Source organism: Doryrhamphus excisus, chromosome 2 (assembly GCF_030265055.1).
Source record: "Doryrhamphus excisus isolate RoL2022-K1 chromosome 2, RoL_Dexc_1.0, whole genome shotgun sequence".
NCBI classification, from domain to species: Eukaryota; Metazoa; Chordata; class Actinopteri; order Syngnathiformes; family Syngnathidae; genus Doryrhamphus; species Doryrhamphus excisus.
Window position 1 is genome coordinate 20,099,308 of NC_080467.1, and position 12,802 is coordinate 20,112,109.

At 44.0% G+C, this 12,802-nt stretch overlaps 6 protein-coding genes across 6 annotated transcripts; 1 reads left to right on the forward strand and 5 right to left on the reverse strand.

The window, feature by feature from the left end:
* Window positions 1–66: 66 nt before the first annotated feature.
* Window positions 67–805, reverse strand: LOC131112441 (histone H4). Its single transcript, XM_058064177.1, has one exon. It carries the CDS (start codon window positions 785–787, stop codon window positions 476–478), a length of 312 nt encoding a protein of 103 aa, XP_057920160.1. The 5' UTR covers window positions 788–805; the 3' UTR covers window positions 67–475.
* A 2,021-nt stretch (window positions 806–2,826) lies between these two features.
* Window positions 2,827–3,794, reverse strand: LOC131112393 (histone H2A). Its single transcript, XM_058064173.1, has one exon. The coding sequence runs from the start codon at window positions 3,777–3,779 to the stop codon at window positions 3,396–3,398; it is 384 nt and encodes a 127-aa protein (XP_057920156.1). The 5' UTR covers window positions 3,780–3,794; the 3' UTR covers window positions 2,827–3,395.
* A 450-nt stretch (window positions 3,795–4,244) lies between these two features.
* LOC131112425 (histone H2B-like) lies at window positions 4,245–4,855 on the reverse strand. The gene has a single exon (XM_058064176.1). The coding sequence runs from the start codon at window positions 4,836–4,838 to the stop codon at window positions 4,464–4,466; it is 375 nt and encodes a 124-aa protein (XP_057920159.1). The 5' UTR covers window positions 4,839–4,855; the 3' UTR covers window positions 4,245–4,463.
* Window positions 4,856–5,213: 358 nt separating this feature from the next.
* Window positions 5,214–5,716, reverse strand: LOC131112457 (histone H4). Its single transcript, XM_058064178.1, has one exon. It carries the CDS (start codon window positions 5,686–5,688, stop codon window positions 5,377–5,379), a length of 312 nt encoding a protein of 103 aa, XP_057920161.1. The 5' UTR covers window positions 5,689–5,716; the 3' UTR covers window positions 5,214–5,376.
* Window positions 5,717–6,802: 1,086 nt separating this feature from the next.
* On the reverse strand, window positions 6,803–9,775 carry LOC131104665 (beta-1,3-galactosyltransferase 9). The gene is given in 4 exon segments (XM_058052110.1): window positions 6,803–7,611; window positions 8,754–9,030; window positions 9,097–9,200; window positions 9,463–9,775. Coding segments are annotated over 3 exon segments (1,092 nt in total). The 5' UTR covers window positions 9,103–9,200; window positions 9,463–9,775.
* psmd5 (proteasome 26S subunit, non-ATPase 5) lies at window positions 9,499–12,722 on the forward strand. Its single transcript, XM_058059573.1, has 10 exons — window positions 9,499–9,755; window positions 9,995–10,139; window positions 10,206–10,319; window positions 10,381–10,509; window positions 10,573–10,682; window positions 11,209–11,351; window positions 11,421–11,612; window positions 11,838–11,947; window positions 12,026–12,166; window positions 12,250–12,722. The coding sequence occupies exons 1-10, from the start codon at window positions 9,580–9,582 to the stop codon at window positions 12,505–12,507; spliced, it is 1,518 nt and encodes a 505-aa protein (XP_057915556.1). The 5' UTR covers window positions 9,499–9,579; the 3' UTR covers window positions 12,508–12,722.
* The last annotated feature ends 80 nt before the right edge of the window (window positions 12,723–12,802 follow it).

A 12,802-nucleotide genomic window follows, 5' to 3' on the forward strand; every position in this document is an offset into this window, starting at 1 on the left:
AAAAAATGTCCCCAAAGTAACCATTTTAAGTCACAAAACACTAATGCGCACACGATTCAGCTCGTGTCTTAACTGTGTGACGATAACTTACATGTGTGCACCTGTGACATGTGTGCAGTGAGGTACTTATACTAATTGTATCCAACTCATCAAATCTTTATTGTTGGAAACATTTAGCGGGAATGGTTCTCAATTAGTCTTCTGAGCTCAACTGCAATTACACTGTCGCAGTCATGGTTGAACTGTAGATAGATCAGTGGGTTGTTGTCACGACTCGCCATGAACTGTAATGGAGCACGTCTTCGAACTTCATTTTCACACTATTGCGAGGAATATATCAAAACGTTCTCATTGGGGACAACTAATATGCCTGGTATAACGGTATGGGAACAATATTATACAGAATGGAATAAGCCTTCAGTAGAAAAGGTGTGTGGTCCTGAAAAGGACCTTTGTTTTCGTTCATTGTATGCATTTAGCCTCCGAAACCGTACAGAGTACGACCTTGTCTCTTAAGGGCGTACACCACATCCATTGCGGTCACAGTCTTCCTCTTGGCATGCTCAGTGTAGGTGACAGCATCACGGATGACGTTCTCCAGGAACACCTTAAGCACACCACGAGTCTCCTCGTAGATCAAACCGGAGATACGCTTCACACCGCCGCGGCGAGCCAGACGACGAATAGCTGGCTTGGTGATACCCTGGATGTTATCACGGAGAACTTTGCGGTGACGCTTGGCGCCTCCTTTCCCCAATCCTTTGCCTCCCTTTCCTCTGCCAGACATCGTCACCAATCGATAGCAAGATTTTGAATGTCACCTAGACGGCCTGAGCGGCGTGGTTATTGCATATTTGCGGACCTAAGAGAAGACATAGACTGGGCGGTCCTTCACTGAAAGTGACCCTTGGATTGAAATGATGAATGGTTGGTGGATGCATGCAATTTGATTCCTGACACGGCCAAGTTTCTTTTATTAAAATGTTTATCGAATGAATGGTTGCTGTTTGTGTTTAACTATGGCCCATCATTAGTCCATAAAAATACAATATAAGTCATATGTTATATTCTAACCACTACCAAGACATATATAAAACACAAAACATCGATGAGACATTGCCTTAGCCATTTATGTCTCAGGTGGTACGGTGAAAAGTATTGTTTGGCATCTTATTTTTGTCTTCCGAACTCCATTCAAAACCCTTAAGTTTCAAATAAATAAATTGGATGCTGACTAGTTTGCTTGCATGCCATGTTTGTAAACTTTAGTTCTGCGTTTAACGCTATAGCCCATACACTTCCACTTGGCTCAACAACTTCCTGACACAAGAGGCAGCAACTGAGGCAGATGAGCACTATATCCAGCTCCAGCCCTGCACATTAATTGGGTGTAAACAAAGAATGGGTGTATCCATGTACGGATGCTGTTCCTAGACTTCAGCTCAGCATTCAACACGATCATCCCCCAGGACCTGGTACGCAAGTTGGAGCCACTGGGCCTCAAGACCTCCCTGTGCAACTGGCTGCTTGACTTCCTCACAGATAGAACCCAGTATGTCAGAGTGGGCAACAACACATCCAGTGTCATCTCCCTGAACACCGGCTCACCCCAGGGATGTGTTCTGAGCCCCCTGTTGTTTACCCTAATGACCCATGACTGTCGCCCCAAGTACAGCAGCAACCATATACTGAAGTACGCAGACGACACAACAGTTGTGGGCCTCATTCAGGACAACAACAAACTGGCTTACAGGGAGGAAGTGCGACACCTTGTGGATTGGTACAAGGCGAACAACCTGATCCTGAATGTTGACAAAACAAAGGAGATCATCGTCGACTTCAGGAGATCCAGACCCAGCCACACTCCACTCAGCATCAACGACACAGCCGTAGAAGTTGTGAACACAACCAAGTACTTGGGGGTGCATATCACGGACAACCTCGGCTGGTCACCCCACACCTCCGCTCTGGCGAAGAAGGCACAGCAGCGACTGCACTTCCTGCGGCGGATGAGAAGAGCCTCCCTCTCCCCTCCTATCCTTACCACCTTCTACAGAGGGACCATCGAGAGCCTGCTGACCAACTGCATCTCCGTCTGGTCTGGGAGCTGCAAGGCCTCGGACTGGACGTTACTGCAGAGAGTGGTGAGGACAGCGGAGAAGATCATCGGAACCCAGCTCCCCCCCATTAAGGACATAGCAAACAGCCGGTGTGTATCTAGAGCCCATCGGATCTGCTCTGACCCCAAACACCCCCAGCATGGACTGTTCTCTCGCCTGGCATCAGGGAGAAGGCTCTGCAGCATCCGCTGTAGGACGACCAGGTTCAGAGACAGCTACTTCCCCCTGGCCATCAGACTGCTGAATGCCGAATAAGCCCCTCTACCTTTACTTACATTATTATTATTTAAATTATTTAAATTATTTGGGCAATTTACTGTTCACGCTGCACTTTACATTATGTTGTTCATATTTGGTGTCTATTCTATTTATTCTCCACATTATTATTATTATTTATTATTACTTATCTTCTTTTGTGTCTGTTATTATATGGGAGCCAGGCAACGACATTTCGTTGGCAATTTCACTACTGTGTTTTTGTGCAATGACAATAAAGGGAGTCTATCTATCTATTACTTAATGTCTACAGTGCTCTAGTAAGGGTAGAAGTCGCAATCGTGTTTTTTTTAATCTATGAAAATATGTAATGAGCAATTTGGTGGGTGTAACTCCCTCGGATGTGCAACGACAGACAGCAACTCGTTCTTGAGTTTACTGATGGATTTATTCCAAAAACCAACATGAGAACTGAAAGGGGTACAAGCAGTTACAAAATACAATAAATGACTGGTCACATAATACACAAACATACAAAAACATATGTCGCCAAATTCGTTTTTATCATCAAGCCTTTTTCTTTACAGTAGTGCAAATAAACTTGTCACGTTACATAGAAACATTTCCATAAAACAACCATCACATGTGCAACACAATGAATGATTAGCCTTAGCTGGTACAGCAAACTGTCAACTAACACCAAGACAAACGAAAATAATACAAAACACATATACTGCACCTTCATGGCTGCATACATGCCTTAGGAGGGAATTATAGATGTCTTTTAGCACCGATTAGCTTCTGAGCTCACAATACTGTGGCAAACAGCGGAGCTTATTTTCCATGGGTGTAACGATTAAACATGTAAGCGCGGAAACAAATATTTTTACCGACAGTTCCGCCTCATTAACTTACACGTAGCTAGATAGGAACTTAAACCAGCATATACTGACTCAGAGGAAAGTTGTAGTGGGCGAAGTCAGAAATGTATCTCTTTACTAGACAAGTGTGTGGCTCTTAAAAGAGCCTTTGGGGAGCAGACTGTTCACAGAAGTGGATTTACTTCTTGGCGGGTTTCTCAGTCTTCTTAGGCAGAAGAACAGCCTGGATGTTGGGCAGGACACCACCCTGAGCGATGGTCACACCACCAAGGAGTTTGTTGAGCTCCTCGTCATTGCGGACGGCCAACTGCAGATGCCGTGGGATGATCCTGGTCTTCTTGTTGTCGCGGGCAGCGTTTCCAGCCAACTCCAGGATCTCAGCAGTGAGGTACTCCAGCACGGCGGCCAGGTACACTGGGGCGCCGGCACCTACACGCTCAGCATAGTTACCTTTACGAAGCAGACGGTGGACACGACCCACTGGGAACTGGAGCCCGGCACGGGAAGAACGGGTCTTAGCCTTGGCTCTTGCCTTGCCACCGGTTTTACCGCGTCCAGACATTTTTGCTGCTAATGAGGGTCTTTGACACAATTGGATGTGAGCGGCGAATTAATAGTTTGCTAGCTGCTCATTGATTGGCTCGCTGAAGCGGGGACGTCGTTGACCAATCAGTAAAGAGCATCATAAGCCATTTGCTTGTGAACATTTGACAATAAAAAACACAGAAAATGCCGTCTCGATAGACATTATGACGTATTCCCGTATTAATCAAATGTTTCGTTAATGTCCGTTACATTTAGGTGGTCTGTGCCTGTATAACAGGCCGTTTTCACATGTACAACAAACACACTCACTCACTTGTGATGCTTAATTATACTGTGTATGCAATAGTTGCATAACATCAATAGACCTTAAATGTGTGCACTTTTTATTGAACTAAGTCATGATATTCATATTTGTATATTAGCCATCTACTGTAAAGCAGTAGAAAGAAGGGACCTTACAAAGGGCAGTATATATATTCAGACGGTTGTAGAAATTTGTTTAGAAGACAAGGTATTTAATGGTGAGCATATGTGTTATAAAACACATATGCAAATTAGTCATACTACAACTTATTTCCAGGTGACTGTCTTGCGTTGAGTCATAATACTTTTCATTCCACGTGATTTGTAAGGAAAATGGTCTTTAAGGTAAATTGGTGTGGCTCTTAAAAGAGCCGTTGGGGGTTGCTACAATAGCAATTTACTTGGAGCTGGTATACTTGGTGACAGCCTTGGTGCCCTCAGACACGGCGTGCTTAGCCAGCTCACCGGGAAGCAGAAGGCGGACGGCAGTCTGGATCTCCCTGGATGTGATGGTGGAGCGTTTGTTGTAGTGAGCCAGACGAGATGCTTCAGAAGCGATACGCTCGAAGATGTCGTTGACGAAGGAGTTCATGATGCTCATGGCCTTGGAAGAGATGCCGGTATCAGGGTGCACCTGCTTGAGCACCTTGTACACGTAGATGGCATAGCTCTCTTTCCTGCGGCTCTTCCTCTTTTTGTTGCCCTTACCGGCAGCCTTGGTGACGGCTTTCTTTGAGCCCTTCTTGGGCGCAGACTTCGCTGGTTCAGGCATTCTTGAGATTTCGACGTTAACACAGACGAATGAGCCGTTTCAAAGCGAGGCACTGTTTTTATATTAGCCTCATGCAAATTTTAATGCGCTGACGCTTTATTTGGATTGGCTGACACTGTTGTTGATGGGAGGGGCTCTAAAAGCGCGCTACTGCAGCGCTCAGCGTCACGTGACAAGACATTTGTTGGAACGTGCTGCAGCATGTGAATTAATGATTCGCAGGACTCGAACAAGCAATTGTTTAAGCTTTTCATTTTGAGATTAGTTAATGTACCTTGAAGGACAACTTGCCTACAGTTGGACACATAAAATCTCGTAATGGTGCTTATAGTCAGCCATGGTTCGTTCTGGTTTGTATCATCGTTCCACTCTTCATTATGTTTAAAAATTACTATTTTTATCCGCAATGGGAGTCGCTGTACTTAATATAATGTATTGTGGTTACGTTATAGACACACACACCGGAATGCAAGCTTTCAGTAGAAAACGTGTGTGGTCCTGAAAAGGACCTTTGTTTTTCGTTGTACAATGTAAGTATTTAGCCTCCGAAACCGTACAGAGTACGTCCTTGTCTCTTAAGGGCGTACACCACATCCATGGCGGTCACGGTCTTCCTCTTGGCATGCTCAGTGTAGGTGACGGCATCACGGATGACGTTCTCCAGAAACACCTTAAGAACACCGCGAGTCTCCTCATAGATTAAACCGGAGATACGCTTGACACCACCACGGCGAGCCAGACGGCGGATAGCAGGCTTGGTGATGCCCTGGATGTTATCACGGAGAACTTTGCGGTGACGCTTGGCGCCTCCTTTCCCCAATCCTTTGCCTCCCTTTCCTCTTCCAGACATGGTTCCAACGTTACTTAACGAACGAGTTAATGACAGTCAGTTAAAAACCCATGTCATGAGTAGCCTTTCTTATTACAATACAGCGGACCTGAAAGAGGACATATGACGTCAATGCAGGCTGGACTCCTCCCCCGACAGACTGCTTTCCCTCCATTTTGCTACTTCCCTTGCGTTTTAACCTTTATCACATGTGTATTGCTACGCTTTTGTCTCTACTTGCCATTGTTCTACTATAATGACACATTTCATAAATTGTAATAAGAGTAGTAATTTAAACTGTCAAATTAATTCCACAGTGACTATATCAATGTCAGTTAACCTATACATTCACCAGCCACCTCATAATTTTATATTGTATGTAAAAATATATTAGTACTTAGTTGTAGTTTTGATTGACCCACAGGGAGATGTTTATTTAATATGTTGACTATTGTTGATGTATTTTTGTGATGTATTATAGCGCAGGTAAGTAGATAAATAAAATAATAAATTACAACAAAAGCTGTATCGCTTCTTTTTACACTTGTGTGGCAAGGCCTCCTTCACACTTTATCAGGTATTTTACTGTTTTTAAAAGTTTTGAGCTTTTTGAAAAGGAAGAGGAATTTTCAAACCAGGAAGTGCCTATTCTGTTATTCTATTCTGGGTGGTATCCTTTACCCTAAGTGGATCAATGGTGTGTGGTTATGCTACAGCTCGAATCAAATAGCAGGTATGTATGATTAAAAACAGCAGCACAACTGCTACAAATATTCCTGTATCCATAGTATGCAGTAGATCATCAAACGTAATGTATTATTTATATTTTTTACATTTTGTGTAACCAAGGCTACATGATTGTTGAAAACAGGACACTGGATTTCAAAACCCCCTTCAGCCCTTACCTTGCAAAGAACCCCAACAAGTGTTATATCACCGGATAGGTCCCGATGTGGAGGGAAGAGTCGTATTTAATTTGGTAACAGGCTTTGTTACCATGACAACAAAAGTGACAACCAAACTTGAAACTTGCATTTTAATAGGAACCCATGCTTCAGGCCATACAATGCATATAACATTCAAGGAAGCACCAAGTAAAGTAAATGTGTCTATTTTGCATTGTGTTGTATTGCACTTAGGAGTTGAGGATATGAGATAACGTATCCAGGTATGTGAGTGCCTTGCAGGTCACAAGGCCATAGTAGGTCTGGAAAATGGAGCACTTCCCATCAGCCTTCCGCCCCAGGTCCGACCACACCCTCTCTAGCTCCTGCTTCGTCATCTCTGCTGAGCTGAACATGTAACGATAACAGCAAACATTATAGTGGATGTGTTTCTATCCTGAGAAGCAAGCGCTGTGGGTCGGCACTACGCCAGCTTTCTGAGCACAAAAACCGAGAAAGACATGGACCGATGCAGATGCGACGTACACTTTTCAGACCACGTCTTGGGACAGAACGTAGGATGTCCCATCGCAGTAGTTAGGCAAGTACTTGCCGGGGTAGAGCCCTGGAGGAATGTAGCCAGGGCTGGACGGGTTCCTGTTGGGGAACTCACCCTGGATCACACGTCCCAGATAGAGGTCTTCAGGGTGCCTGTGTAAACCTAGCAGGTAACCCCCAATGGCAGGGAGGTTCACAAACACATTGTCGTGCGTCAGGAGAACAAAGCGTGCCCTGGGACAGAAGTGGGTCATCACCTTCTGTGGTGATGACCTTCCGAGCGCCAGCACGGTTCTTTCTATTGGGTCATGCATGGGTGAGTCAGTCACTGCCTGGACTTGGATCATGTCCTTGTGGATGTTAGACTCTACTATAAGAGTATCACGCAAAGAAGTGTCAGCTGAGCTTATGAAGAAAAGAACCCGCAATGAAACACCTTGCACTCGTGTTTGATTGGCCCACGTCCTCCTGATCGCATCTCTTTGGGAAGTATTAAGAGGTGTAGCCAAATTTAGTTTTTTAAATAATTGTCTTTGAGCTAGGGTAGATTAGTATCAGGTCAAGCTGTGACCTGTACCAGTAAAGTGTCAGTTAACAGATGTGTTGTGGTTCTTGTTGTCTTTGCAGAGGTCATTGGGGGAGAACCAAAAGGCCAGGAGGGTCTTAGGTATTTACGATCATTTACCCAGGAGGCAATAAAGATAACGGGGTGAAGGAGGAAGTATCTGGTCCAGGAACGGGATCCTGGTCCATCCCCCACACATCCCCCCAACTCCACCCCATCTGAGGAGATCTACAAAAAGCCCTGGGATGCAAGAATCGGGGCTGACTTTCCTTCTTATCGTCGGGAGGTTGCAGGCGGACTTTGGAAGAGAAACTGAAGGATTTCATGTATGTTTGTCTCCTATTTCTTGTGTCTCCCTCATATAACTATGCACTACATTTAATCAAGTACAACCAAGTAGCCTTGAGCAAATCACAGGACACATAATCGCTTTCAGGCACATACAATTCCGGAGCTCTACTACACATCCACAATTTTGACTAACAACAGATAACGGGGGAGCATGACGTCGGCAGCCATGGCCTGTCGATAACAGCTGGCTCCACCGCTCCACCCCGCCCGCCTTGAGTTGGTGAGAAGACATCGGCCGAGGAAAGGAGGGGGGCCACCTGTAATGCGCCAGAGATCTACCGACATTTCTTAGCATAATAAAAGCCGGGCAGGGACAGTTAGCTGTACTCATTTGTTCTGACCTGTAAGTAAAGCCTACGTCTCTGCAGGTGTTAGGGGAAGACTATGAGCCCGGAGCTCCGTGTAATCTGACTGGTCTGAGAGTAAACCATATAACTGACAAGTTTGTTGTCATCTCTTGCCGACGACACGACACCCACAGGAATCACTGACCTAAGAACAGGTGGTCAAATTCCAACAAAACTCAGCCCAGGATCCTGTGTTTTTGTGAAATTATTCTGTCTGATCTTGTTATACAATACATAGTGTTAACTTGTACTAGTGTGTGAGTTTTATTCCTTCTCATAAGTGGAGATTAACGAATACGCTTGGGTAGATGAAATTTACTTAAACAAGTGGTCTTGGAGGCCTCAATTAGGTTGAGGAGAATTTCTTCTACAACAGAGGCGAGCTGAAGATCACAGCAAGCAGGAAGATGTCAGATGCTGTGCAGGCATCACAGTTGGAGATTGGGTAGGCTTGGGATACATTCTCCCTGATGTTGCCAAGATCCAACTTCCTCGCTTTCTCCCTTACATCCAGAACCTGGCCTTCGATGTAGAGTCCAGGTGTAGACTGAAGAAGATACTCTTCCACAAAGTCGGCGCCAAATAGCAGCGCATGAAAAAGCAGCACATTGAAGAGAAGGAAGCACCACTGGTGCGTAGTTAGCTTGAACAGAAAGCACTGGAACATAAATAAAAGCAGGTTACAATCACTGGAGGTCGATATTTTTAACAGTTAGCACTTTACCTGCATGTCTTGAATAATGTTCTTCTTTCTCAAGGCGCAGCAGCAACTTAGAACCTCGAAGAATACAAGTTGACAGACAGTGTCTCCACTTTCTTCTTTGAAACCTTAGCAGCATGTCACATGAGGTTTTACACATAAAATATGAATGAGACTACAAAATCTGATGCGGTGGTATAAATAAAAAGTTAAAGGATACTGTAACTCACTTACAATTGTTCAAAATATTCATTCATTCATTCATTCATTCATTCATTCATTCATTCATTCATTCATTCATTCATTCATTCATTCATTCATTCATTCATTAAGGAGAGAACCAGTTTAGATGCAATGCAAAGAATTGACCAGCAGGTGGCAATAACTTACTGGGGTGTCTGTCATGCAACCGTCAAATGGTAATGAAGAAGAATAGCTCCGGTTTGTAGGAAGCTAAGCTATACTATTGGCTGCTAGCTAATGTAGGTTCTCATGTAAACAGTGCCAATGATGGCTGCCTCCATCGAGAGTTTGCTGGAGGAAATCTCCGGCGTTGAAGACCCGATTGAAGAGCTGCAGTGTCTGAAAACTGCACTTTTATCGATACCCGTCAGCTCTCTGACGGAGTTTATTAGCGGGCATCGTTTCGATGTGATCTTCTCTTTGTTGAACTCCAATGAAAGGTTGGTTTGCCGCTTTTTTTTCTCCTGTAATGATATCTGCTGAGTCACGCTTTCCATTCAGTATATTCTGACACAAAGCAATTGCTATTATAATCAGATTCTAAAATTATGTGTTGACTTGTTTGTGTGCGACCATTACACCTGTGTGGGCGATATTATATACTTCTCGTTAATAGTTGTCTATAAAATAGTACTTTGCTCAGTAGTATAGAGTTCACTGACAGCATCTGTATTGACAGGGATCAGGTTGAGCTTTGTGTGGACATCCTGGAACGCATCTTAATGGCCTGCAGCCCTTTTTATGTCGCCCAGAACTACATGGCGGAGCTGCAGGCGGGTCTGACACATCCCAGCAGTACTGTAAAGATACTGGCTCTGACCCAGGTAACCTGCTGACAGGCTGTGCATACACCGATAAAACCAGCACTCTAACCTATGCTTTTCTACCAGGTTGGTAGAATGGTGGAGCACCCTGACGCTGTCACCCAAATCCTGAACAGCCAGCACATTCTTCCATCGGTGATCCACTGCATTGCAGAAGAGAACATGACAGTAGCCAAACAGGTAAACAAGCCTTGTCATTTGTAATGTGTACATTCTTTACAGTGATTGTGTTGTTTTGCAGGCCATCCAGTCCCTGTCTAAGCTGAGTCACTCCAAACCTGGTTTGGACAAACTGTTCCAGAGCGACTTACTGGACGTTCTAAAGGATGTGATGGCCAGGAGCGACATAATCAGATACAGAATATATGAGGTAAGATTGCCTTTTAGAGTAACTATCACTTGTATTATTTATCACGTTTCTTTATTTTGTCAGCTGGTTGTAGGAATTTCTTCCATGTCTCCAATTTCTCTTGGTTACTGCGCCAACAGTGGGATAATGTCTCAGTTGCTCGGGGAACTGACAGGAGACGATGTTTTGATCAGGTAATAAAGTCTGTTGTATTATAAATACAGAGTAAAAATAACCAATATGAGGTCCCTCAATTCCTGAAATCTGTCTGTAATAATCCACATAATGGTAATGGTTTTATTTCATTTGAACATACATCAGATTACAATTGAGTGCATCCCATAATCAGTTCCCAGTTCAACATGTCCAAAAGGAGTAGGAAGAAGCAAAACTTATTAAATCCTACCCCTCCATCTGGTACTTTTACAATCAGTAGATGTTACATTTGTTCACTTCCTGCTTTCCTTTTTTTTTGTCGCATACCGAAGTATGAGGTGATAATAAATGTTATGCGAGCAATGCTCCCAAATATGCTGGCTAATGTGGTTAGCTCACTTCTGCATTAAATGCAGTCGCATAAAATGGTCAAAAATGTTGCCTCAGTTAAAAAAAAAAAAAAAGTTGCTTTTTAAATGGTGAATTCTCAGGAGGAAAATTTAATAATCCAAAACAAAATTAGTGAAATAAATGCCAAACTAATGTTGTTACCTTTTTTTGAAGGGCCACAGCAATTGAGATGGTAACATCCATTGCCCACAGTCAACATGGCCGACAGTACTTGGCCCAGCAGGGTATCATGGACAAGATTTCCAACATGATCAAAGGAGCAGAAACTGATCCCTTCTTCTCCTTGTATCTTCCAGGTCAGCAGCCAATTATTGTGAATTATTGCCATTGCAGTTCTTAGTTGTTTACTCCATATTTACCTCCAGGTTTGGTGAAGTTCTTTGGCAATTTGGCCATCATGGATAGTCCCCAACAGGTTTGTGAAACCTACCCAGTGTTCCAGAACAAAGTGTTTGAGATGGCGTTGGACGACGACCCCGTGATGGTCGGGGTTGCCGTGGACACTTTGGGATTGCTCGGTTCTACCGTGGAAGGGAAGCAGGTCCTACAAAAAACAGGTAGATAAGAAATAATGGCAGTCGTAATCGTAATAACGTGTTTCAAGGTGAAAATCCTGCCTTTATTATTGACTGTGCAGGCAAATACAGTTTTAAAGTAGCATTTCACCATTACTAACTGGCAATGAAAAATGAAGTACGAGGTTGCATTTCCCTATCTTGTCTGACACACAAATGCATTACAATTCAGCATCGACAAAAATGAACTTTATTCTCTAATTGCAGGAGACAAATTTAAGTCAGTATTGCTAAGCATAAGCCAGCTTGCCACCTCCGCTGCTACAGAGCTCAGAGTACGCAGCTTGGAGGCCATATCGCAACTCCTCACTCTGCAGGTGTGTCTGTCTCTACATAAGAATGCTATAGTTTGATAGTTTGTATTGTCAAAGTTTTTTGCTGATGTTCACATTCAGCCGGAGCAGCAGACGGAAGACCTGCTGGCTCTCACAGAGTCGTGGTTCCGCCTTTTGTCCAAACAGCCCATTGAGATGATTCGCAACATCAGCACTCAGCCATTCCCAGAGCTGCACTGCGGTGCCCTGCGGGTCTTCACCGTGAGTGCCTCCGCCGCTTTTCCACTAAACTTATTCTCATCATGTCTTTACACACAACTTTTTTTTCCTCTCTTCCCCCCCAGGCCATTGCCACTCAACCGTGGGGTCAGAGGTTAATGGTGGCCACACCCGGTTTCATGGAATTTGTTTTGGATCGTTCCACGGGTCAAAGCAAAGAGGCCAAAGATGCAAAGTTTGAACTTGTGGGGTCCCTTGTGACTTCTTCGACCGCGGCAGAGATACTGGGCACACAAAATTACATCTCCCTTAAGGCTTACCTGAAAGAGGGACCTTACTACGTGTCAGCAGTGGCCGCAGTGGGCACAGAGGGAGTAGACTGAGACTGACTTGGCTTCATTTATGCAAGGATGTTTACATACAAGTGGGTTCGCACATTGTGCCATGTTGTAATAGACCAAATCGCTTTAATGATACATGACAAAGTCATACAACTTATTTCCAATCGAAAGTCAACTCATCCACAAACAAACTGATTAAACAAGTAACATTGGTCAGAAAGATAACACACCCAGTTCTGCAAATGTTTGAGGCACTGATTAAAGAGAAGATGCTTGCTTACTTAACAGAATTGCTTTTTCCCCATTGTTATTCAAAATGTGTGTCATATTTGTGTTG